This window comes from Aedes albopictus, chromosome 3 (assembly GCF_035046485.1).
Source record: "Aedes albopictus strain Foshan chromosome 3, AalbF5, whole genome shotgun sequence".
Taxonomy (NCBI): domain Eukaryota; kingdom Metazoa; phylum Arthropoda; class Insecta; order Diptera; family Culicidae; genus Aedes; species Aedes albopictus.
Window position 1 is genome coordinate 321171121 of NC_085138.1, and position 26542 is coordinate 321197662.

The following is a 26542-nucleotide window of genomic DNA, read 5'->3' on the forward strand; positions in this document are numbered from 1 at the left end:
GAAATGATAAATACCGAAAATCATTCACTTTTTGTGCATTCTTGTTGCTCTAATATCAAGATATGCCAATGAATGTATTGTTTTCAATAATGAATTCTGTTCATTGGTCCATAAGTGGTTAAGATCGTGATGAATAAAAATTTATCGCGACTTGTAACATGATCCGATAACGCGTGATCCCATGATAAAGCGTGCATCAGATGCTTTGATTGCCTGTGATCCCATGATACAAGCACGGGGCGAGGGTATCGGCATCATGCTACTGCAAGAGCAAAGGCAATCTTGGATTGTTCGTATCCTGTATCATTTATCACTAGAAGTATTATCTAATACATCATCAGATATTCACGAAGATCCCGCCGCCAGTCTCTGCCTAGTGCGTGGCTGATTTGTAGGCGTTTTAGGAGAGAACGATTCTGGCGCTCCACTAAACCGTTCTCCTGCGGCCAATACGGAGTAGAGTGTCTGAGAGTGATACCTTTCATTGTACTGTATTCTTCTAACTCGGTTCCTACAAACTGTTTCGCATTGTCCAATGTGATAGTTTGTGGATAACCAAGACGACTAAAAATTCTGTCAAGCCTTTCAACCGTCTCCTTAGCTGTTATTCTTGACATTAGCTCGACTTCCTTGTAACGACTGAAGTAGTCGATTATAACTAGTAAGTAGGTTCCACACGGCAAAGGTCCAAGGAAGTCAATTGCCAACTCAATCCACGGCTTCGCAGGCATCTCTCGACGACTCATTGGCTCCGGTTTATTCGGCATGCTCACTAGTCTGCATCCTTCACATGTCCTGACTCGTTTCTCCGTATCACGGTCCATCCCCGGCCACCACACTCGGTCACGCAGTCGCCTCTTCATTACAGATTCGCCAGGGTGGCCCTCATGAGCCAGGTCCAGCATACGCGATCTCAAGCAATCCGGTGCTATCAGTTTGTTTCCTCTGACTAGCAGGTCGCCAACGAACCCTAGTTCGTTCTTAAACGGAGAGAAAGCTTTGGCCTCCTGTGCTTCCCAATTTCCAGTACGTAAACACTGCTTCACGACCTCTAATGTGGCGTCAGTATTGGACATCTCCTCGAGCTGCTGGACATCAACTGCTGCTGATTCTAGAACTGCGAGTACCATGAACTTACTCTCCGCATCAAACTCTTCCGGCTGCTGCGCTTCTACCAACCGCGATAATGGATCCGCCACATTGCCAGTACCACTACGATACTTCACCACAAATGAAAACGACTGTAGCCTGAGCACCCACCTTTCAATCCGCGAACATGGTCTAGAAGTTGGCTTAAAAATAGCTTCCAAAGGCTTATGGTCCGTTTCCAATTCAAACGTGCGTCCCAAAAGGTAGACAGAAAAGCGCTCCACCGCCCAGACCAACGCAAGGGCTTCTTTTTCTGTCTGGCAGTAGCGTTTCTCCGTCGTAGTCAGACTTTTACTTGCATACGCGATCGGTCGAGGGTCATCATCAGTAGGTCCATCAAATTGTAAAAGAACCGCCCCTAGAGCCACCGGCGAGGCATCCGCGACGACCCTTGTCCGCAGTTTGTTATCGAAAAACCGCAAGTTTTGGACATTTCCTATCAGCTGTTTAAGCCTTTCAAACGATGCCTGTTGTTCTTCGCCCCAGGTGAACCGGACTCCAGAATGGGTCAATTCTCGAAGCGGAGCAGTGATCGTGGCTAGATCAGGCAGAAATCGGCCAATATATGTTACCAAGCCCAAGAAGCTGCGGACTTCCTCCGAGGTAGCAGGTGCACGAAATTTTAGAAGAGATTCAACTTTACTGTGCGATGGTCTGATGCCATCTGGGGATATGACATGTCCCAAGAAATCTAATTCTAATACCTTGAACACACACTTACTCTGATTCAACAAAATCCCATATGCACTTAGCGTTGACAAGACCGCTTTGAGAACTTCATCGTGTTCTTGTTCCGTCCTGGCAAAAATAAGAACGTCATCTATGAAGCTAACTACATTCTTGCTGTGAGGACTAAGAATCTGCTCAAGGATTCTTTGAAATAGCTCTGGAGCACATGCTATGCCGTACATCAGACGCTTGTATCGAAATAGGCCCATGTGCGTTATAAACGTTGTTATATAGCGACTCTCACTGTCCAGTTCGACTTGATGAAAGGCCTCTTTAACATCGAGTCGGCTGAACCACTTCGCGGAAGTGAACCTGGGTAAGAAATCTTCTATTGTTGGCATAATGTGTCGTTCCCGTACTATTGCTGCGTTTGCCCTGCGCATATCAACGCACAAGCGAAGATCCCCATTGTCCTTTACAACAGTTACAAGAGGCGAAACCCAAGGACAACCACCCACGACGGGCTCAATGATATCACTGGCTAACAACGAGTTCAACTTATCTTCGATTTTTGTCATCAACGCAATAGGAGGCCTTCTAGGTTGCTGGCAGACCGGGGAAACAGATTCATTTATCGGTATTTTTACCTGAAACGGAGATGAACCAACTCATGGTTGAAAATCTCCTTAATAGAGTTAGTCAGTTCAATCGCTTACCTGAATACCTTTGATCTTAGGAAACGGCTGAATACCTGTAGAATTTATCGCGTTCACCCCGTGGGTACTCGGTAATCCGACGAACAAGACTCCCAGTGACGTGGCTGTGATCCTACCCAACAAACACTGCTGACCTCCTTTGACCACATAAAATGTAGCGGTCCTCTCGATGATTTCCCCGCCGTCTTCGATTGATACGGTTGTATCCAACTTCCCCAACAGAGTCAACGGTTTCGCATTTTCTCCGTATGGTAGAAACACTTCTTCGCAGTTCTTTGTTTGGTTCCATATCTTTGCTCCATTCGCTTTGATGTAACTCCATGACCGTTCGTCGACAATGTTTTTCTTGCATCCAGAATCCACGAGTACTTGTAATACTACTCCGCCTAATTTGATCCGGATCGCCTCACCGCCGTCGCTAATGCTGAACAGGAACGTTTTATCCTCCTTATCGTCCTTTGTCTCAATCTCATTAACCTGGTGTGGCTTGAACCTCTTAGCTGGCCACCGTGATTCCTGCTTCGTGAACTGTTTACGCTTCAGTGTAGGAAGTAATCGGCACTGCGCAGCAAAATGTCCGATGCGTTTGCATTTAATACACTCTTTGGATCTCGCCGGGCAAATAGAATCGTTCGCGGAATGGCCGCTCCGTCCACAGCGTGTGCATTCTTTGCTAGGCAACTGTTTGATTTTATTGACGTTCCACGACGAACTGGGAACCGAATCGCCAGAACTTGCCCCCGGAAGACTGATGGATTGTGCTTGCGATTTGACCGACTCGTACGAGCTGACAATATTGGTGACGTCATCCAACTTCGAAACAGTCTTTTGAAGCAGCTGTTCCTTGAGATCACTCGGAGCGTATAGGATTATTTTGTCAACTACACTGATGGCACGACTTTCTTCTGCATTGTTACCGAAGTTACACTTGGCAGCTTGGTCTTGACATCGGAGCATGAACTTTCCTAATGATTCGTCCACTTCCGGCTTAAGAGTCCAAAAAATGTTCCGCTCAAACGTCTCATGTTGTTTGGGCGAAAAATAATCATCAAGTTTGCTGATTGCGACAGCAAACGGATCGATCGTTTTCTCTTCGTCCTCCTGGACATCTGCACCGGGAATAGAAACAAACACCTCCTGTAGATCTAATCCAGCTTTCGCCAGAAAGATGTTTTTGATTCGTGTGCGATCAGTTTCTCCCGTAGGGGGCTGTCCATTAATTACGTAAGGGTTTATTGGGGGAGGGAGGGTTAGAGAAATCTTACGCGCCATACAAAAATATTTGGGTTCTCATACAAAAAATCTTACAAGGGGGGGTGGGGGTGTCGAAAAATCGTAAAATTTCCCTTACGTAATTAATGGACAGCCCCTAGCAGCGATGATATAATCAAGATTCCTTTTATACTTGATCCACTCGTTCCGAACGGTGTTGCGGGGAAGCGATTTGAACTTAAATTGGGGAATATCCCACTTCTCCATTTTCGTTTTCTAAAACAAATAAAATCACCATTTAGATACAATCTGCAGTACTTGTTGACTGCTTCCTGTACATACCTTCTCGAATATTGCCCTCTGGCAGTTTGTTTTTGTTGACCTCTGTCTTCTATTTCGACCAATTATCACTGCATTGAAGCAGTCGCTACTCGTCGCCAGCCTATCGAATGTTTATTCCACGCTCTGCAATCAGTAACGTGTCCGCCTCTGCGGCCTTTTGTGTACGTTCCCCTTTGCGATGTTTTTTTTTTGTGTTTGCCTCTGCGATTTTCTCTCTCTGTTTATGTTTTGTTTTTCTCCGTTCATTGACTGCCTCGATCAACAGTCCACGGTACTGCGACGGCTATCTTTCTGCGACTAAGCAAGGAAAAATTTATCAAATACTTAACCTCACAAATAAGGTGGCTTCTTTAAAGCCACTGAAAATTTAAGTTTAAAACCATAAAAATACATTTGTTTCTTTACCTGCCGCAACTCCTCGTCGCCAATGTGATACTCCGAATAGCAAATCAATAATTAAATGTATTTTACTAACAAATTAATTTTTTTTATTTCTCCACTTTTGTACACACGTTAATCTCGAGTCCACTTGGTATTCTGACAGCCCAACACAGGGCCGTCCCCAGACCCCATTACATCAGCATATAATATCAGGCCTGCACACAGGCACCACAATCAGAAAGCAAATTGATCTAATTTTGAAGCAGATGTATTGCGTGTCACCAAACAACTTCGGAGGACTTGGTGAACCTTTTTCTCGACGTTCTGATGACTAGGATGAATAACTACAAAGCAAATTGATCTAATTTTAAAGCAGATGTATTGTGTGTCACCAAAACAACTTCGGAGGACTTGGTGAACCTTTTCCTCGACATTCTGATGACTAGGACGAATAACTACAAAGCAAATTGATCTAATTTTAAAGCAGATGTATTGTGTGTCACCAAACAACTTCGGAGGACTTGGTGAACCTTTTTCTCGACGTTCTGATGACTAGGACGAATAACCAGAAAGCAAATTGATCTAATTTTGAAGCAGATGTATTGCGTGTCACCAAACAACTTCGGAGAACTTGGTGAACCTTTTTCTCGACGTTGACTTGGACGAATAACCAGAAAGAAAATTGATCTAATTTTAAAGCAGATGTATTGCGTGTCACCAAACAACTTCGGAGGACTTGGTGAACCTTTTCCTCGACATTCTGATGACTAGGATGAATAACTACAAAGCAAATTGATCTAATTTTAAAGCAGATGTATTGTGTGTCACCAAAACAACTTCGGAGGACTTGGTGAACCTTTTTCTCGACGTTCTGATGACTTGGACGAATAACCAGAAAGCAAATTGATCTAATTTTGAAGCAGATGTATTGCGTGTCACCAAACAACTTCGGAGGACTTGGTGAACCTTTTTCTCGACGTTCTGATGACTTGGACGAATAACCAGAAAGCAAATTGATCTAATTTTGAAGCAGATGTATTGCGTGTCACCAAACAACTTCGGAGGACTTGGTGAACTTTTTCCTCGACATTCTGATGACTAGGACGAATAACCAGAAAGCAAATTAATCTAATTTTGAAGCAGATGTATTGCGTGTCACCAAACAACTTCGGAGGACTTGGTGAACCTTTTCCTCGACATTCTGATGACTAGGACGAATAACTACAAAGCAAATTGATCTAATTTTAAAGCAGATGTATTGTGTGTCACCAAACAACTTCGGAGGACTTGGTGAACCTTTTTCTCGACGTTCTGATGACTAGGACGAATAACCAGAAAGCAAATTGATCTAATTTTGAAGCAGATGTATTGCGTGTCACCAAACAACTTCGGAGAACTTGGTGAACCTTTTTCTCGACGTTGACTTGGACGAATAACCAGAAAGAAAATTGATCTAATTTTGAAGCAGATGTATTGCGTGTCACCAAACAACTTCGGAGGACTTGGTGAACCTTTTCCTCGACATTCTGATGACTAGGATGAATAACTACAAAGCAAATTGATCTAATTTCAAAGCAGATGTATTGTGTGTCACCAAAACAACTTCGGAGGACTTGGTGAACCTTTTTCTCGACGTTCTGATGACTTGGACGAATAACCAGAAAGCAAATTGATCTAATTTTGAAGCAGATGTATTGCGTGTCACCAAACAACTTCGGAGGACTTGGTGAACCTGTACTGATTGTGTGTCACTAAACAACTTTAGAGGACTTGGTAAAGTTTTAGGTAAAAGCTACCGCTACCATTTTCAAAAAATAATTTCTTGCATCACTTCGTAAATTAAGAGGACAAGGTGATTATTTTGTTCTCCTGTTGCTTTAAGCGTCCCTAGCGATACGTTAAATAGGTTATTCACTTGGGTTAATTCGGATGTGTTGCAGTTTCTGGCGACATTATCGTCACCCCCCCCCCCCCCCCCCTCCCCCTATCCAAACTCTTTATTTATTGAATACTCAAACATAATTAACATGCATGTAACGATTTCATGGTATGACGATTGTTTATCAGCTGGTTTAGTCTCCGGTGCTAACTGTGATGGTTGGCAGGAACAGCTGAAATGAATTTAAAAACGGTTTATTCCTTGACTATTTATGCAAACTTATCATGGAAATGGAGGTGAATCTGCTCTACCTGTTACTGGTCAGAGATTACATGAATAATGGGAAATACACTCAGGAGGAACAGATGAAGCAGAAATTCTTAATGCTTGTTACGCCTTTTTCAAATTTAAGTCTATAAATTACAAATTACAAATTTGCTCATGTTTGTGTTATATTGATCAAATTTGTATCTATCTATGTATATAAAGAAAAATGGAATAGTGTTTGTATGTCACGATTTACCGGGAGAACGAATCATCAGGTTTACATTCTTTCATCGTTGCATTCGTTCAGGGTTCCAACGTGTTCGTATGAATAAATAATTGTCTAGTCGTCTAGTCTAGTCTACAGTGTTCGAATGAATAAATAGTTGTGAAACTAAACCGTGAAAGTAACGAAAACAGAAAAATTTGATATTCCATTTTGCGGGCCATTTTCCTTCAGATCTGCATGTCAAAAACGCAGTAGGTAGACAATACGACGTTTGCCTCGAGAGTTAGTTATAACTAATTTAAAGGATCTTGGACGAACTTATTAGAGAGACAAAAGGTTCGATTTTGGATCTTTGATTTGGACATTTAGGTGCAACAGTAAATGAGTTCCTGATGAAGTTGTCAATATGTATCACAATGACCGAAAGGTTGGCTAAGAAAAATCTATTCAGAGGTTGCCAACTTAGAGGCGGAAACAACACTTTCTTCTTCTTTTTTTCTGGCCAACTAGCATAGTTCGACGACAGTTGTGTTTTTACGTCGCGTCGGTTGGGTCAAGGAGCTAAGCCCTAAACTTCGACACCCAGGGAGACAACCACCACACCACACCTTGGGCCTTACATATCAAACCCATCAGCACATGGGCCGGGACCTACCGCTTTACTTCCTACCCGATGGAAAGTGCGATCAGATATTTTTGTCTCAGAAATACCGATGGCGCCGACTAGGGTTGAACCTAGGCCGACTAGAGTGAGAAAACAGCACATAAATTAATGTGATAGAAGCAAAGCCATTCACCTGTGTCTATGCGGTCACTTCTTCTTGGGGAAGATTCAAATATTACGTCCATCGTTTTTCGGTATTTCTAGACCCCCCCTCCCCCCTCTGTCACGCAATTTACCTATACCCAATACACGTACTGTCACACTTTTCAAGACCCCCCCCCCCTCCCCAAATGTTGGACGTAATTTTTGAACGTTCCCTTGACCGAGAATGTTTTCAGCTACCTCGATCTCACCCCATTTAATATACAGCCTAGTTTTCCCTCGATTAAATGGGATAATCTGTAGGATCGGTCGATTCCAAGACCGATTCCGAATAATCGGTCGATAATTGCACCGACGCTTATGGGAGGTGAACGCAGGTATCGATCGATTAAACACCAGATTTGATAGATACAAGATGATCGGTCGATTCCATCCGACAAAATTGACGGATTAATCGATGTTTGATATCGGTCACTGACCAAGTCGTCTTGCTAAACAACCCACTGCGTCATAGTTTTGTCGGGCACTAGTTTTCTCTGCCGATTAATCGGTTGATGCCTAGGGGCAAGACAGATACAACGAGAGTAACTCTGTTATCGAAGTGTTGCTCAGAATTACTCTGGATAGCTCTGGATCACTCTGGTTTTCCCGTAGTGTTGCCTGATATCAGTGAAAAATCGAGCAGTCTTATCCGATTTCCCGCTTCGTAGAGACGTTTCTGAATGGATTCGAACAAAATGAGTTACTCAGGATTGCTCAGAGTTGCTCCGGGTTTCACAGTGTCTTGCCCCTAGGTTGATGCCTTGTTAAGCTCCCATAATCGTCGGTGCAACCAATTAGTCGAATATTTCGGGGAAATTTCCATCTGTCAAATGTCAAATGGGACATCTAAAGACGGCATACGTTCAATAAATTATATAACTAACAAGAGAAAATAATCCAGCATAGTTCAATTGACATCATATATTACTCACCTATGATGGGTCTGCTTCTTTGACGATTTCCGGCCGTCCACGTTAGCATCCTTGTTGCGGTGCGATCCTCCTCGGCAGCCTCTCGTTCCAGATCAGAAAAATCCTTGCCAATCTTCATGTGAGACCAAATCTATAAATAACAACGGCAGTTTGTAAAACCTATTATTTTCTCACGCTTGCAAAGCAACCATCGTACCCGCCACTAGCACCCGTACTGCCACTACCATCCTCGTCGGACGCTTCCGAGTAGTCCGCCGATTCAAATTCATCCTCAATTTTGGTCGGTTCGTAGGGTTTGCTTTTGCCGTCCAATTCCGGATCCAAGAACGTCCAGCGACCGTTGTTGAAGAAGTCCTCCGTGATGATTTTCATAAAAAGAGACGAACCAGCCAAGGACTGAAAGTCTCTATAATAAAAATAAATCAATCAATCAATTTTCATAATTTTGACCTAGTTCAGCAACTGGATACCTTTGGAGTACCGGATGTCATAAGAGCTGCAGAAAAAAGTTAACTATAGAACGCAAGCTTACCCAGTTTCTCAATAGTGAACACGAACACCATATCGAAGTTCCGCAGATGGAAACGGACACGCTTTAAGTGCACCAATTCAACGTCCTCCTGCGGAATGACAAATGGCGATCACCAACGAGCCGGATCAGGGATGCAATAATACTGTACTACAGAACGGAGCACCAGAAAAGGCCATATCCCGGAAGTGTGTGTTGAACTCGATCTGCTCTGCTTGGTCATTGCCTATTCCGCCGCCAGATCATCACGATCGTGTATGTGATGTTGCCCAAAGTTCGTTATCTCACCGACCTCGGTGTATAATTGCACGTCTTCTTACCGAACAAGATCACATGCCTCAGATTGAAGTGCAGCAGGATGATCATCTCTCCGTCGCACAGTTGAAAAAACGAGCTTTTGATGTTGTTGTACGGAATATCCACTTTGTCGCCTCGTATGGAAGTGTAACAAAAGCCGTTGGGATGGACCACCAACAAACCGGTCATACGCTTGCTCACAATGTTTGACCGGATATAATACAGATCCTTGAGCTTCGGGTTATCCTTGTTCTATGAGAGGCCAACGTATCCTGCTTGACCAAATCTTCCTTCTAGTGAGGTGTACAAGTAAGGTTATTATTCAATAGACACTTTTGTATCTGAAGTTTGTTCTTTTTTTAAAAAGTGATCTTACCGTGTATGCACCAAACTTTGCGCAGTTAAGAAAAATCAAATTTCTAGTCGTTATAAAAAATACAAACAAACAAAATATATCATGAACAACATGCTAATACGATAGACTAATGATCCTTCTTTGAGTCTGCAATATAAAAAAAAATATAATATTAACCAAAAAATACTTAAAATAGAAAAACTATTTCATTGCCTTGTTCCTAACTTTGCGCACAAAATCTTCGATTGTTCCTAACTTTGCGCATAGTGTGCCTAACTTTGCGCATGCTATGAATTGCTCAAAAAAGTAATCAAAAATGCTATAATTTAATGTTTGCCCATTAAACTAAAGTTATTCAGATCAGGTAGTGTGTCCTTAATTGATCTTTGTTGAAATATTTTGTCCTACGAGGGAGGGGGAACGGAGGCCTCCGGAGTTCTTGATTTCGTCTGCGGTTCGTACTAGGCACCTACCGTGTGAACAATCCAAACTTCATGAGGGGTTGTTTCCTGTGGCTAAAGATCAAAGGTAAAAGCTTCCTGATAAATGAAGTGACCGTTACGGATAGGAACAATAAGGGGTCATTTAAATATGATGTCCATCTTTGGGGGGGAGTGGGATGGGGTTGTCTGAGAAAGTGTGATATGCCATGTATTAGGTATACTATGAAGCGTGACGGGGTGGCCCAGGGGAAGAGGGGGTTCTAAAAGTCTTAAAAATGGTGGACGTCATATTTGAATCGTCCCTAGCATTGACCGCCGGAAAATCCAAATGAAGGACTGTTCACAAATCACGTCTCATTGTAGACAGATGGAGAGTGCCTGCCATAGTGCTACGGTTCATACAATTTTCTACTAATTTCTATACAAAATTTGCTACATGGCGGAGAGGCAGGCCTGAAATTATCAGTACTGGTGTTACATAATATTTAAATGGTTCATAAGTCATGTATTCACGATCAACAAGCATTTACTGCAAGTGCGCAAAAATTAGGAACACAGTGCAAGTAATGGTTCCAAACATTGCGCACCACTATTTACTAATTCAATTGAAAAATTTCTTACGAACTGTGATTGATATTACTAGAATATCACCTTTTTTGTCAATTAACTGCAAAATTAATCATCGTTGCACAGTTTTATCGAGGAAAATGTTGATTTTTAGTAGAGTTACTTCTTGGCAACCGTGTTAAGGCGAGGCAAATTTTGACATTTTTGTGTATTTTTTGTTTATTATTCAACATAAACAAAGATTTTATGGACATTAAATATTTGTCAAATAATGTTTATGTTTACACAATGCTAGTGCAATGATTAAACTGGTGAATATGTTGACATTTAGTTATTTGTTTCGTTATTTTACAAGAATGCGCAAAGTTTGGACCTGCGCAAAGTTAGGTGCGCACACGGTATGTGAAGAATCCCCTGACTTCTCACTTTTCTCGGCTTCTCGCGGCTTGAATCATTTTTGCACTTCCTTGGTCAAACGAAAGCCGGTGTTTTTAAGTTAATAAATGGGACAGCAATCTCACCGGGTTCCTTGGTGTTCGTAGAACGATAAGTTCTGAAAAGTAATGATTTAATGGAATTACAGAAACTTACACCTGTGTTTGCTCGCTGCTGGTGGTCCACCATTCACTGACTTTTCGGCTTGTAAGAAAACCTTCAATCGCAGAGTCACGAGTCATCCCTCGATTTCACTAGGCACATTCTTCCACTTTTTGGGCAATGTTAATCTACTATCATCTTTCCATTCCGGGCAAACGTCGCCGCCCCACTACGATTACCGTCATGCAATCGTCGTCGCTATCGTTCGAAAAAAAGCTGCAGATACTCAGTTTCCCGAGCACTCATCCTCACTGCTGCTGCTGCCACCGCCGGGGGCGACAATGGTTTCCGTCGCTTCACAGTCGTTAATTTTACCCTTCTGGCAAGCTTCTTCCACCGGAACTCCTGGATCTGGTCCTGCCATGTCATAAACAGTGGGGGTCTCAGTAAGCCATCGCCACCGAACTCGAAGTTGCACGCGGTACTTCCCGACCTTGACGGTGATGTTCCACCTTCAACCGCAACGGCAAGGCTCACAGCAACTCGAGACAATCGACTTCTGGACCGTTACTTGCCGGCCTCTACCATACTTCGCCGCCGCCACCGTCGGTTGATTTTCAATGAAAATCGTCGCTTTGTTGAGCGAAAGAATCACCATCCGGACCCGTAGTTTGCGGAGCATCGAAACCATGCTTTTTTTGCTCTTCTTCCAATTGCGGAACGACTACAGCCTTGGGCAACAACTGAGAGGCAACAACATCGAACTGGAACTGGGATTGCCGGCATAAAAACGTAAGAACTTCCGGAACAAAACGAACGAAACCGTACCGAACGAACCGTACGCGGAATTGTAGTCCAGAAAGCAAAACATAACAATAACAAACATCTGACAGTCCGTATCAGAAACTCACCACATCGCTGCGGTCGAGCCATAGAGGAGAAAGGGGTTTAACGGGAATTGGGGTGAAATAATATATAGGAGATGGTAGAGCCAAAGTGCTACTTCGCAGCCTTTGGGAAAATTCAAAAATTACGTCCATCGTTTTTCGGGATTTCTAGACCCCCCCCTCCCCCCTCTGTCACGCAATTTCACTATACCCTATACACGTACTGTCACACTTTTCTAGACCCCCCCCCCTCCCCCAAATGTTGGACGTAATTTCTGAACGTTCCCTTTTCATTGTTTTTCAATAGTTAGAGCCTTCAAAAAATATGGGTTGCTTGGTAAAGTTTGCTCAATAAATTGTCGAAAAGCCGTTGAGCACATAAAATTTTTTCACGGGAATGGTCTATTAGGCACAAACAAAACATTGGTTTGATTTTACTACCTTGGGCAGTTGTTTCTACACAGCTAGTTTAGATTACCGAGTTCGGTAAAATTTTACTGGGTTTTTGAACTGCTGACTACTCGGTATATATATATTATAATATTATAATATTATAATATTATAATATAATATTATAATATTTCCAATACTGAAAAGTCAGTAAATTGGTAAATTGGTCATCTGTCAAAACACTACCGAGTTAGTCAGTATTTTTTGTAAAAATATTTTACTGACTTTCAGTACATTGATTATTTACTTTAGATTACTGAGTTACTCAGTTTCTTGGATTGTTTCCCGCATGCCGCACCCCAGTTTTACAATTCTGTTTTTTATTTGATTCGGATTACCATTCATAAAAACGGACAAAATGTTCGAACATTTATGCGTCCCCGCCAACTTTTGGTTGAATAATAGAGCATATTCGGAGTAGTGATTACACGGCATGGTAATGTACCGGCGTTTGTGCTGACTGGAGCCCGTCTAATCCATTTCAAGCTGGAAGAATCCAGCGGGAGATGCTTTGTAAGCTTCATTTCCGATCTGTTTCGGTAGTGCCAGTGTAATCACCCTTTCACAAATTTATCCATTACTTACCTAGAAGTTGGCGGGTCACAAAAAACTCGAGCCTGCTGTCCGGCATTTTTCTGCAGCTGCTCTGCTGCTGTTGAGAAATGCAATGACGATTCTGTTTGACAGCTACTTCCCAGTGCAGCAGTTTGTTTTGGTTTCATATTAGCGAAAACTCAGTAAAATCACAATGATTACCGAAAAGTCGGTGCTTGTGTCTACTGACTTTTTCTCTTTTTCGGTAAAGCATGATTATTACTGAAAAACTAGCACCAAATATTACCGAACTCAGTAAAATTGGAGGAATTTTACTGAAGTTCGTATTCTTTCCAATATATTTAAATACTGATTTTTCGCCAATCCCATGGTTTATAGTTTGAGCCCGGTAGAAAAAAGTACCGAACTCCTAAATACAAAATAAGTGTGTAACTCATATTTTGGGTTGTTTATCTGGCAATCCAGCCGTTAAATTCTACAAACATCCGTTTGAAAATACCATTCCGTCGGTTGTTTCATTTTGACAGTCGAAAAAACAAACGTTTTGTTTGTTGTTTTCAACTGCCACTTACAGTTTGTTTTGAATAAACATTGGTTTGATTAAACTCGTCATGGCCGTTTAGAACAACCCAAATACTAAGTTGAAATTACAAACCAAACCATTCACCCCACACCCCCCCCCCCTCCTCACCTCTAACCCTTCCCTCTTTGGTGTTCCTGAAATTTTCCTTAAAACAATTATTGCGAAATATTAATAAACTAATTTGCAATTTTTTTAAACATCTTTTATTTTTGCAAGTCACACAAAATCACCAACTTGGAATGGCGATCATGTCCAGGATGCGCTGCGGTGTCGTTCAGGAAGGCTGCTAATCAAATGAATCATGTGGTTTTTGATTTGTCGGCGCACTTTTTCGAGGTTCTTCTAGCGCTGCTGGTGTCGTGGTGGCGGTGGGTTCCTGGGTTTAGTGGTATAAAAGGATCGCAAAAATTGCATGGCCCTTTAGTTTCGTGTACGCAGCACCAGTTTGTCTGTGAAGAGCAGCGTCGTTGGTGATTTTTCATTCGGCCCTGTGGGCGAATCCTGGAATCCTCCAAGACAGCGAAGTCTGCCTGAGTCCGCCGAAAATAGGTGTTTACGGGATAGCATGAATATCTGAAAAATATATCCAGCTTTTTACGCTAGCTTTCCATAAATTTTGAATCACCCCTCTCTGACAATTCTTGCCGACACTATAATTTTATTATGGTTTGATCAAAGCAAGCTCTTTGGCGTTGAAAATTCTCTTTGTTGATAAAACAAAAACGTCAAAAATTCCAATTCTAGTTTCAGGAATGAAAATTTCGTTTCAGTTCCTACTTTATTCTTTAAATTATGCTTTTTAACTCTTTTTAGGTTCATTTTGCTGGACATACATGATGCGACGATTTATTAAGTGCGAACAAATGCCAAAATAATTAATCTAGGGAAGTGAAAACCGCTACAACGGTGCTGGCCAAAGCCGACAACAGAACAATTGAAGAGCCTGTTCTACTTTACCGGGACCGGGATAGTGTGCATGGTGTGGAATCCTGGTGCTGTTGGTTTATAGTTGGTATTTGCTTGGATAGGAGAACGACCAAATTTTCACTAAATTGTGCCAAGCCATGTTCGAGCATAGTGTTAAAACTTTGATACACTTGATTCGGTAATAAAAATATCACCTTGAGCCCTCAAGGGTCCGCCATGTATACTTCCCATTATTGTACTGCCTCCATCCGCACAACAGTCCTATGTGAATAGGAAACCCGGCAAACATGGGACTGTTATGCGAATAGAAGCAGTGCATACCAAAGCCAAAATTTTAGTAAACTCATGGCTCTCGCAGAGAAATTGATGAAGAGTGAACAGTCGATCATAACGTAGGTATATCTCATCTTCGAAGCTCGACCTTTACAGACCTTGGAGATGATCTGGGATGATCAAAAGGTTCGTTTTCGCGCTTTGACTAAATGAATGGATTATAAGGAGTAGTTATCAGTACCACTACTGGTCAGGAACGGAAAGAGGACCGACTGGATTTCAGACAAAGTTTTACTAAGATATTTTGAAGTACCTACCCACTAAACTCTTGTCATGGAGGAGTTCCTACTAGTTTACACGTCTTATTAAATGTCAATTAAGTTATAGTCAATACTTGTCCGGTTTTTAAAGACGGCTCCACAAGATAAACTTGACGAAGAACAGATTACCTTTCGATTTACTAAAATCTAACCGGAGCTAGGAACTGGGGATGTGGGAGAGAAAAACCGATGAGAAAGATGGCAAAGATTCATTACAACGTCTCCGTGTCGGGAGCTCTACACTCAAAATAATCCAAACGTCATTGCCACGTGAAGAATCACGTAAATCGGTAGAAATGAACTTTTTCTTCAATTAACCTGATAAAGGTAACAGTTGCCGGCCGCTAAATAAGAATGAACTGCAGCTCCGATCATTTTTACTGTGGTTGACCTATCTTACCTACGTGAAAATCGCGTACATGCTTCAATTCATTCTGATCGACTTCATTCCATGATTCATTCTGTTTTGTGATAAAGTTTAAAGATGGCTGCCATTCAAAACAAACTTTAGTGGAGCGAAGTTTCACAAAACTTATTTAATAATTTGGAAGGTATGTTGGATATTTTTTCTGTTTAATCTATTCTTTATAATCCTCTTCTTTCACAGAGCATGACTTTTTACAAATACTTAACCGCAAAATGGGTATGTGAGTTCAAAATGTCACGAAGAAATAACCGGCTGATCTTGTGAAGAAAAATCCAACATGAACACTTTTTTTGTTCGTTTAGAACTAAAGGTAAATAAAACAGAATGCTGTGCATCGAAAATGTTCTAACTGTGTCCAATATGTATTTCGTTAAAACAGAAATTATCGCTGACGACCACCTCGATGAAGGCTTTTGTCTCCTCCTGTTGCCATTTGCGATCCTGCTTCATCATGCAGCGAAGGAACTACTCCGTAGATCAAGAGCGTTCATAAGCGCATACCTATTCGACTATATATCTCGACCATATTAGCTTTCCTTTATTTCAGCAATAAAAGTTTACACCCATCTTGTTAATTTTAGAGTAATTTTATTATGTTGATAAAATACAAAAGCTCTAGGGAAGGGATTCGTAAAGGGTATTTCACTAAAGTACCAGTTAGATCTCATAAAATCACTTGGTGAATGTCATTGAAAAATCACGTAGCTCTGACGTTGTTATCCGGTGGACTGGGTGAATTGAAAGAAGTTCATTAATTCATTATGTTACCTAGGTTCACGTAGGTGCTACGTGAAAAGTACGATGGAAAAAATTCACGTATCTTTTCACGTAGTAATGACGTTTGGATTGTTTTCAGTGTACTACTACAAGATAAGGGGTGTAGAACGAAAGAGACCACCCAAAACGAAACGAGTGTGGCTACTCCAAAGCGATGTCGAATGCAACGGGATATTCCAGCCACTAACATCCGACACTGTCAACGGCCAATGCGTGCAACAAGACGGAACTTCTAAGCAGTAATCGGGTCGGACTCGATTTTCGTATCTCCTTAGCAGCAGCAAATCAGCCTTGAATCTTATAAATTTTCCATACTGTACATAAAGCAGCAGGTCTGGTGTATTCAGGGATATTTCAGCTGCCAATAAAAATGTTGATCCTTTCAATTTAATACCTGAAATTGTATTAAAAAGATTGCAAATAGGAAGTATAGGAGAAACATAATGCAAAATGGTCGACCGCAGAAGAGAAAACTTTTGACAATTGAATCAACAAGTTATATTTTCAGCCTACTCCGTTCATACTATAAAAGTTGTCGGCAAGAAATGTCACAATCGATTCACCCCTTGTCGTTTTATAGCCAGCGTAAAAAGCTGGATAGGAATACCCGGATAAAAACTAACCATAGGGTGTTTGGTGGAAACCATTCCTGCACCATACAGTGTACCAGCTACAATAAAGTGTATTGTAATGAAATGGTTCGCTATACTATACATTTACATTGGTTTTTATGTAACAATATATCATACTGTTTTTCTTACGTTTGAACCATTCACTTTTCCGAAACATTATTTTTCCGTGAATTTTTAATTATTTATTCAGTTTAAGATTTTTTTGATGTTTGTGACTTTTTTGATGCAATTAAAAGGAAAGAGAAAAAAGTGAATAAGTTGAATCATCAATATAAGACCGTTCGCAATGCTGTTTTATTTTGTATGGCAAGTTTTAAAATTTTTAAAACTCGCCATACAAAATAAAACAGCATTGCCACAGACAAACAGACGTAACACTTGCGAAATTTCCATCGACCACGCTTTTAACGATTATTTTAAATTTTCATAGTTGTGGCTTTCACAACCAGAGGCGCGCGCATCGTTTTTCCATGCGTTTGACGTTTCACACTAGCGCTTTCTGTTGACGATATTGCACAACACAGTGATTCGTGCAACTTTTCCACCAGGTGATGGTAGTGTGAACTGAGCGATGGATTTCCATGAAAATCGTTCAAGGTGTTACGTCTGTTTGTCTGTGGCATTGCGAACGGCGTAAGGTCAATAACATGTTTAAATCAGTGGTAAACCAGATGTCCTAAGAACTGCAGATCCAAGCAGGGGTCCAAGAGATATGGCGGGTTAGGTGTGTGGAGTGCGATGAGAGAAATACGAATGTAGGCCAACCCGGAAAGATGCAAGTCAGATTACCGTAAATCAGTGGATGAGTTCAACACTATTCTTTCGGTATTTGCATTTAGGGGAGTTTTCTCCTCTTCTCTCATGTGAACTTGCCTTCGACCACCATCGAATCAAATGCGATTGACAAACTTTATCTTTGACTTAGAGCCATCTTGACAATTGGACTGGACGGAACACTGAAAGGACTTCTAATATAGGTTCGTCTGCGGGTTCGCTTTTTAACCTAACTTATATTTGAATCGAACTTGACAGTTTTCTCATAAGTTGTTATGTATTTCAAACTTTAGTCAAACTGGTGCCTCAATATTGCAATAACGGTTAAGCACGCTGTAATGATACTTATGTACCTCGTCACCCACTTCATGCAACTACATTAGTGGTCTAATAACACTTAGCGCGCTCGGCATAGTTCCATCATGCCGCTCAAAGTGTTGCCACAAATAATGTTTAGTTTGCAAAACCCGGTTATCTGGCTGGTGGGGCATGGGAGCCTAAGCTTCAACTGTTAATGCAATCAGAGACTACTCAGACTTAGACTTGGGCGATCCTATATATGAAGGGTTATCCAAAACGCTCTGGAGAATTCCCAAAGCGCATTCTCATAATGCTAGTAAGCCTAAGATGCCATTAACAGGAGGAAAATGACAAGATAATATAACATTATATGGTTTATGTAATGTAAACCAATACAACATAACAAAAGAGAACCATTCCAAAACCATTTAATTAAATGTATAACCAGTAGTGAAACTACAATTAAAAACAATATATTTACGGTACATTTTATTGTTTGAAACCATATGTGTACCATACAATGTATGGTTTATTAAAACCCACGTATCAGTATTTATAACAATTCATTTACAATATAATGTATGGTTTTGCAAAAAAATATATATGGAGAAAAATATTTTTTATATTGTTACGATACTTAACCACCCGTATAGTATATTGTAAAAATCTTATTTACAATTTACTGTATTGGGTTCTACATTACATTTTATTGTTTTTGCATTTTTATTTTTACAGTGGTGTCTATTGTAAAAATATGGTTTTAAATAGTACTGTTACAATACAACGTTCGGTTTTTCTACTGTATTTTTTATTCGGGTAACCATCTTTGACCCTTGTAGCATGATCTGTAGCATGCAAAATATATTCCACTTACCTTGATTTAATAGTTTAGGCACATTTTGAACTTTTAAGTTACTAAAAGTACTTCCAACACACGGAGCAAATCTGTTCCGTCCCGCCAGAAATGTTTTGAATACCGGAGAATGGTAGACTTTGTGAAGGTGAACAAGGGGTAGTCACTCTACACATTTTATTTGTGCCAACGGTGCCTACCAGTGTGCACTGGTGTCCCCTAGTGTGCCGAGTTGCTGAGGTGCCGAGGCTCTAAAATGTATTATCACAGACAAACAGACGTAACACTTGCGAAATTTCCATCGACCACGCTTTTAACGATCATTTTAAATTCTCATAGTTGTGGCTTTCACAACCAGAGGCGCGCGCATCGTTTTTCTATGCGTTTGACGTTTCACACTAGCGCCTTCTGTTGACGATATTGCACAACACAGTGATTCGTGCAACTTTTCCACCAGATGATGGTAGTGTGAACTGGACGATGGATTCCCATGGAAATCGTTGAAGGTGTTACGTCTGTTTGTCTGTGGTATTATGGTGACTGCTATAAAAAAGCGACACCGCACTGGCATTATTTGTTCTTAGCAACCGTGAAATTTATTGTACTTAATTGTTTTTGCTTTTTCCTAAACTGTCAACGAAAATACTTTCAGGATATTTTTTTTTCAAATTCGAGGAGAACTTGCTAATTGTATTGTTTCTATTTTAAGGTTAATGGCATTTGGACTTATATGACTTTCCAAACATTTCCAATGTTTTCCTGGCCTAGCAGTATTCGCCAAGTGAGAATAAAAGACCACAAATGAAACGGCATCGCTGTATGCAAATGTTCTATCTCATCGAGAAGTGTTGCTCAAGCTCCAGCCTTTTGGTCTGAGTTTTTGGAATGTTTCTTTTGGAAAATTTAATGAATTCATCTTATGTTGTATTTTTACTTATAAAAACAAAACTTTTGAACAATTTATTAATTTTCCCGGGTTTACATGACCTAACTACTTTTCGATTATGAACGTTCAAAATATTTCACACCGTAATTGGAACGTTATCTGTGTATTGTCTGGATTGGTTGGACCTGCAGAGCAGGGAAGGTCTGGTGTAGATGGACGTCTAGCTTGCCTGCTTTTGGAATGGATTGAGATAGCTGGTTTAAGGGGGCCTACACACCAGTCAAACGATTAGACAAACCTGGCCGCAATGAGGGCCTCCAGATCTAGCTTCTGTCCGGGAATATCTGACAGTTCGAAGTGTCTTGAACAGCATCAATAGAAACGATAATTCGGTACCGGAATGGTCAACTGAATCGTTAATCCTATACACGGAAAAATATTAAAACCCAAAGAATAAGTTTTAAAAACTCAAATTTGGCTAAACTGCTTTTAGTTTTAACTCAAAGTTGGGTTGTTTTCTCCCTCGCCCCACCGCAATGTTGTCGAAAACAAAGAGAGAAGCACCGACGCATCCGCTGCTCTTCCGTGGAAGAAGCCAAATTTGGGTTTTCTTGAGTTAACCCAAATTTGCGTCATTTGAGGCCTCCGTTGGGTGAAAATAACTTACCAGTGGGTTAATTTTTTTGCCGCTCTCAAACGAGAACTACTCACTCACCACTTTCGCTGTTTGACGCAAATTTGAGTTATTCCACGGAAGACCGGGATTGCGTCAAAACAACTTAAATTTGGGTTGATTCGTAGTTCCGTGTACACTCTGAAATAATATAAATCGTTCTAAGTATAAATCATAATCTTTTTTGTCATTACCGCAATTTATAAGTGTCGTGGTATAAAAAGTATACTGACGTCACTTAATGATTTAAACTTCGTCAAATTTATGCGAAAGTATCATTAGAAATGTTTAGCCCAGCCGGCTCAGAAAACCGCTGCGACCGCTGCCATATTAACTACAATTTATATTTACCAGCTTTTGCTCTGCTGTTGTTTTGTGCGAAAATTGATCGTAGTTCTTAAAATACTCAGGTGAGTAACTAGTAGAAACAAGCTACGGATCGTAAAGAACTGCATTTCTTCTCCATTTACCAGGACAGCATGAAAATCACCATCATTTCTCGAATTGACAAACCAAGTGAAAACCGAGGTGAAAACTCTTCTCTTCCTGCGGCTTCTGAAGAGACAACCGAAAACCAAGCGGATTGAGTCGGAACCATATCAAGCGGATTGAGCCAAAGATCAGTTCTACCAGAAAACAGCAGCACAGCAGTCCAATACATTTTCGATTTAGCAGCAGCAGCTTACTCATCGTGCAAATCACATCAGCACCCGGAAATCTTCGCCCGTTACCATCACCCGTCCATCTCACCAAATTTAGCATTGCATGTAATTTACTTGTGTGATTATTATGAATAAAGTAAAATTTAATATCTCGCAAGCCTCTTCATGATCTGTTTTTTTTTATATTGTTGAAAAAAAAACAAATAAACAAAATTTAGGATTAAACTGGTCCTCGATAAAGCTCATATATACTAGAATGAGTATATATCAAAGTTATACTAGGGCAGTTTTGTTGCAACCTATACTAGGTCTGGGGTCAACCAGGCGAATATGATTTAGTATGGGATTTATACTATTTAGTTTAGATTATTTTCTGAGTGTAGATTAAACAATGCATGTATAAAAATCTACAAATAGGGATGATAGAAGGAACCAGAGGGACTAACTTTTATTGCTTTCATAGTTATCAGTTATGTAATCTAATCACGAAAGCTGCCTTAGGTTTTGCGTAAATAGAAGTCCAAACGCCATTAGCCTAGAATAAGAAATAATATAATTAAAATTGATACATAGAAATGAATCAACCTGAAAATTCTGATGATGACAGATAATTTATTTACTTCGGAGCTCATGGTTTGCTGGGATTGGCACAGATCTTGTCAAATTTATTTATAGCATCCGTAGTTATGGCATCTGTGCCACCCGGTGCCACTGGTGTGCCCGGTGTGCCCAAGGCACACTGTGTAGAGTGACTACCCCTTGGAAGGTGAAGCAGAAAATGGAACAAACTAAAATAGCAGTTTGTTTTCAAACCAATTACGTTGTTGTTTTTTCTCCAAATAACATATTAGTTTGAATCTACTACCGAGTTTGTTGAATCAAACTAGTATTTTGATTTGTTTTCGACATCGAAACAACCCGAACTTAAGTAGATGTAGACTGAAGTGTTAGTTCGAAATAGCAAATTTTGGATTGAAATCAACCGGCTAAGTTTGTTGTTTTGTGGTAATTTCTGAAAGTAAAAACAATTAACTCGCCTGTTTGTTACAAACGACATTTTCTGGTTTATTGCAACAAAATTTCATTTCAAAACAACTAATTATTTACTTTGAAATTCAACAGGCGTGTTAGTTGTTTCAAACTACACCAAGTCTTCTCCGTGATATCATTTCCAGAATCGCCTTTTACTATTCGCCTTGTTTATGATTTTGACAGAATTTCGCCATTTGCTTTCGCCGTGTTTACGTTTTGATTTCAGTTTCGCCTTCTACTATCGCCGTGTTTACACGCGTGTTTACGTGTTGATTTCAGTTTCGCCTTTCACTTTCGTAAACAAAACACCAAACAAAACAAAGGAGTAGAAGGCGTAATTCTTGTTTTTGTTCGTTTGGAATAGAATGGGATTACGCCTTTCACTTATAGACACTATAGATTCCATAGACTCGCGGAGACATGGTTGAGCAATACGACTTTAGTGTGTTTTGACGTGAATTTAGAGTGCACCGAGTGAATATGACGTCACGCAATTCATTGTCGCTATTGAACTCATGACGTCATGCTCGTTTGGCTACACGAACTGACAGTTCGTTTGGCTACAGTTGTCTTCGCCTCCGCGAGTCTATGGAATCTATCCAGCTTTTTACGCTTGCTGAGGGGTGATTCATTTTTGACAGATCTTGCCGACAGCCCATGCAGCAACACAGTAGCCGAGAATTTCAGTTCATTGCTCCTGAGTTGTCAAACATTTTCAACTAGTAGTAACATTTGTTATGATTCAAAATTTATTTCTTTTTAGATTTGTCCGCCACCTTCAGCTGTAGAACCAGTTGACACCGAGGAACCGTAATCAGTATTTGTTACATCCGCTCAGTCCCAAGGACCACCCGCCCGCTCAGGGTCGAATCTTTCCACGAAGGCTTCGTAAGAAGGGAGAAACCAATGAATTGCGATTGACGGGTTTTATGAGGAGATTCCGGATATTCCTATCGTGTATTCAGCTCTATCTATGCCCACTACAACCGTGTTGGACTGCCGCCGGAACGTCTTAACCTTTTTTTGGCTCTCGTAGAGTTTCACAGGCAGAAGTAACACAGGGGACTCTCGGCTGTCTGACGTAGTCTGTCTGGCACGATTTGTTCATCCAGAATACTATGCGGACCCGGAACAACTTCGCTTCCGAATCGACCAGATTCCCTTCCAAAACCTAGAAGTTCCCTTAGTTTCCATCCGAAGCTGGATATAACCCTTTCTCTCACCAAATTGTGGGTCGTGTGGGTGTGGATGAGCCTCCGAATCCAACTCAGGCAAAACCAAGGCAAAACTCAGAAGTGTTTCACCACGCCGTCCGTATAGGACTGCTTTAAGAATTCCCACCGAGGATAGCTTCAGCAATTCGCACCGTAACCCACCCCCCAGGGGTATATGCTGGGAAATCTTGAAGAATTCCTCCGTGGCACTTCCTGGAGCAATCACCGGTGGGCATTCCTGGAGGAATCTTAAGCAAGAATTTCTGGAGAAATTCGCGAAGGGAATCCTGGAGGACATGCGCAAAAGTACAGCGCATTTGGTCCCTCAGCCCCAATGTCGTGAGCGTTTGTTATGAACTACAGCCAGCGTGCACGACTTTGGAGTTGAGGGGGGGGGGTGGCAAATCGCTGTAGTTACGTGCATGCTGGAGGAATCGAAAATGCTCACTGTACAAGTTCATCATTTCCTCCGACATTTTCCCCCGGGGAACTCTACAGTATAGTTCCTTCCGAGAATCCTCTGGCAATGTCTCCCACTACCAATAAAGCAAGGATCCTCCAACAATTCATTTTGGAGAATCTTCCTCACTGTAAAATGCATCAGAATTTATTCCGGACAATCTTCCATGAAATCCACTCGAAAATCTGTTGACAATTTTTTCCGGAGCAATTCCTTCGATGTTTGTTGTGCTGGTAACAATGGTAACACCATATGAAAATATTTGACAAATGTGGAGCAGTGAACTGAAATTTTGGGTAACTGTGATGCTGCAAGGGCTGTCGGCAAGAACCGTCAAAAATGAATCACCCCTCACCACAGCGTAAAAAGCTGGATAGTGTCTAAACTTTCACTCAATCAGTGATTTTCAATAGTTATAAAAGTGATATCAAGGAAACTTTGTGAGCATTTAGAAGACAAATCTAGCTTCTTTTCACTCCTGCAATTACTCAAATTGTGTACATTTTGTTGGTTACGGCTTTTTCGCTAATTATTACGGATTTGTTTGTGAAATTAATTCACCCAAAGTAGATAGTAACAAATTTAGGAATTTAATGTCGTTTTCGTTTTTGCGGTGGTGCTACACCGGTGCAGCACTTTTGCACCGAAAATGTTCGTTTTTGATTTTCGTGCTGCACCGGTGTAGCACTTTTTCTGCACCGCTCAAGATAGTGCAGCACTCAGAAAATCGGGAGTGTAGCAGGTGTACACCGCGTCAACCAATCAGCGTTCGCAAAATTGTAAATATTTCGGTTTTTATTCACACACACCAATGCAACTGCGCCGAAAATGTTCGTTTTTGTGGTGGAAAGTGTAGCACGAAGCGGTGTAGCACCGCCGCAAAAACGAAAACGACATAAGAAATTTATTTGGAACAAATCAACTAGCTGTTCGTAATTTAGCACTTTTCTTGTTTACATTGCTATACAATTAACGATGACGTTTCTTCCTATCGTTGCCCTATGGGTGATAATAGAAGCAGCGGGTGGTACTGAACCACCGGTACCGAACACGCTGATCCGGGTTGCCAACACGGGTAAATAGTGAAAAAACTAACATCCGTGGTAGGAGTGCAAATATTTTCCTCGCATTTTTACAACTACATCTACAAAAAAAGGCACGCATACATTTGAACGTGATTACCACTATAGGCAAAATTTTGACAGTAGCATCATAGACTAATTTAGCATCCTCCTGAAAAAAAAACCCTGGAACTGGACGGTCAATATTTTTTTTAAAAGAAAGTCATTATTCAAGCACCGCTTGTTGACAATTTGTTCGTACCGCTGTAATCAATGTAGGTTGACATCCGAAGCAGTCTACGCAAAACTGACGGATGTGTGTAAAACTATAGACACTATAGATTCCATAGTGGTTTCGCAGCGCGGCGTCACGAACACTAATGCAAATCTACTGGTTGAAAATATGCCCATTTGATTTTGCCGGGAACAGCTGATTTTTGTTTACTATTTTCAACCAGTAACTCAGGTAGTGTTCGTGTAATGCAACGTATACGTACACGGAACACCACTAAAAGCAGAAACCACTATAGACTCGCGGAGACATGGTTGAGCAATACGATTTTAGTGTGTTTTTCCGTGAATTTAGAGTGTACCGAGCGAATATGACGTCACGCAATCCATTGTCGCTATTGAAATCGTGACGTCATGCTCGTTTGGCTACACGAACTGACAGCTCGTTTGGCTACAGTTGTCTTCGCCTTCGCGAGTCTATGGAATCTATAGTGTCTATATGTAAAACGCCTCGCTGCCGGAGAAGGAAAGCAACGGCAAGTGCGAGGGAAAGCGCGAATGTGAGGCGGACTGGCTGCGAAAGGGAGAGAGCCGATGAGAGATTTTTTTGTTGGGTGTCACACAAGACTCACGCACACTGTCACACAAAAACCAAGATGGCCACCGTTGTTCGCTCTTCCTCGTCGTCGATCGTCGTAACAAAAAACGGAAAATAGTGCAAAAATCTGGATAAATTTCGGGATTTTTTTAGTGCGATTGCGGAGTTGAAGTGCTGGGGCAGTGCTTGTGCTAGGAGATTACGGTTCGGGGCCCAAGAATAGGACATAAATTGTGGCCCAAAAGTTTGTGGTGTGGAAAATTGGTTGTCTTTTTTGTATGTGCTGTGGTCGAAAAAGGGGAGAAGTTGCAGCAGCAGCAGCACGAAAGGAAAAGTGAAACTCAGCGCAGAGTGTCTTCCTGCTGGTATCGATTTGTGTTTGTTTTAATTTTTCTTCCTCTTCGGGAGGATTTGGGCTTCAGTGGGGATCGAAAATTTGCGGAAAAGTGGTTTTTGCTGACGGGGAATAGTGTTGAAATAGTGACACGGGAACGGGATTACTCCGGCAGCCATGAGCTGAACTTGTTGGATGTCCCACTTCGCGAGAGAAGAGGAGCCACTTGAACGGGGAACCACTAACAGCAAGAGCAGCAGCAGTAGCACCGCACACGGAAAATGGTGAGTTTTTTTCTTTTGTTTTTGTCTCGATCGATTTTTC

At 41.2% G+C, this 26542-nt stretch overlaps 2 protein-coding genes across 4 annotated transcripts in view; one reads left to right on the forward strand and one right to left on the reverse strand.

Annotated features, from left to right (window-relative positions):
* Positions 1–77: 77 nt before the first annotated feature.
* On the reverse strand, positions 78–7681 carry LOC109404776 (uncharacterized protein K02A2.6-like). 3 transcript variants are annotated; one of them, XM_062842789.1, is made up of 3 exons: positions 4494–7681; positions 4089–4385; positions 78–4022 (listed from the first exon to the last, which is right to left on the reverse strand). In XM_062842789.1, the coding sequence occupies exon 3, from the start codon at positions 2394–2396 to the stop codon at positions 327–329; it is 2070 nt and encodes a 689-aa protein (XP_062698773.1). In that variant the 5' UTR covers positions 2397–4022; positions 4089–4385; positions 4494–7681; the 3' UTR covers positions 78–326. The 3 variants fall into 3 exon arrangements, with proteins under 3 accessions (XP_062698773.1, XP_062698772.1, XP_062698774.1); XM_062842788.1 differs by having other exon boundaries at positions 4089–7681; XM_062842790.1 differs by having other exon boundaries at positions 4089–6845.
* Positions 7682–25792: 18111 nt separating this feature from the next.
* LOC109623312 (uncharacterized) overlaps positions 25793–26542 on the forward strand; it is a 28982-nt gene continuing 28232 nt past the window's right edge. Inside the window, exon 1 of the mRNA XM_020077826.3 lies at positions 25793–26502. Coding sequence (XP_019933385.3) covers positions 26500–26502 — 3 coding nt within the window. The 5' untranslated portion in view covers positions 25793–26499. The remainder of the gene's footprint in view (positions 26503–26542) is intronic.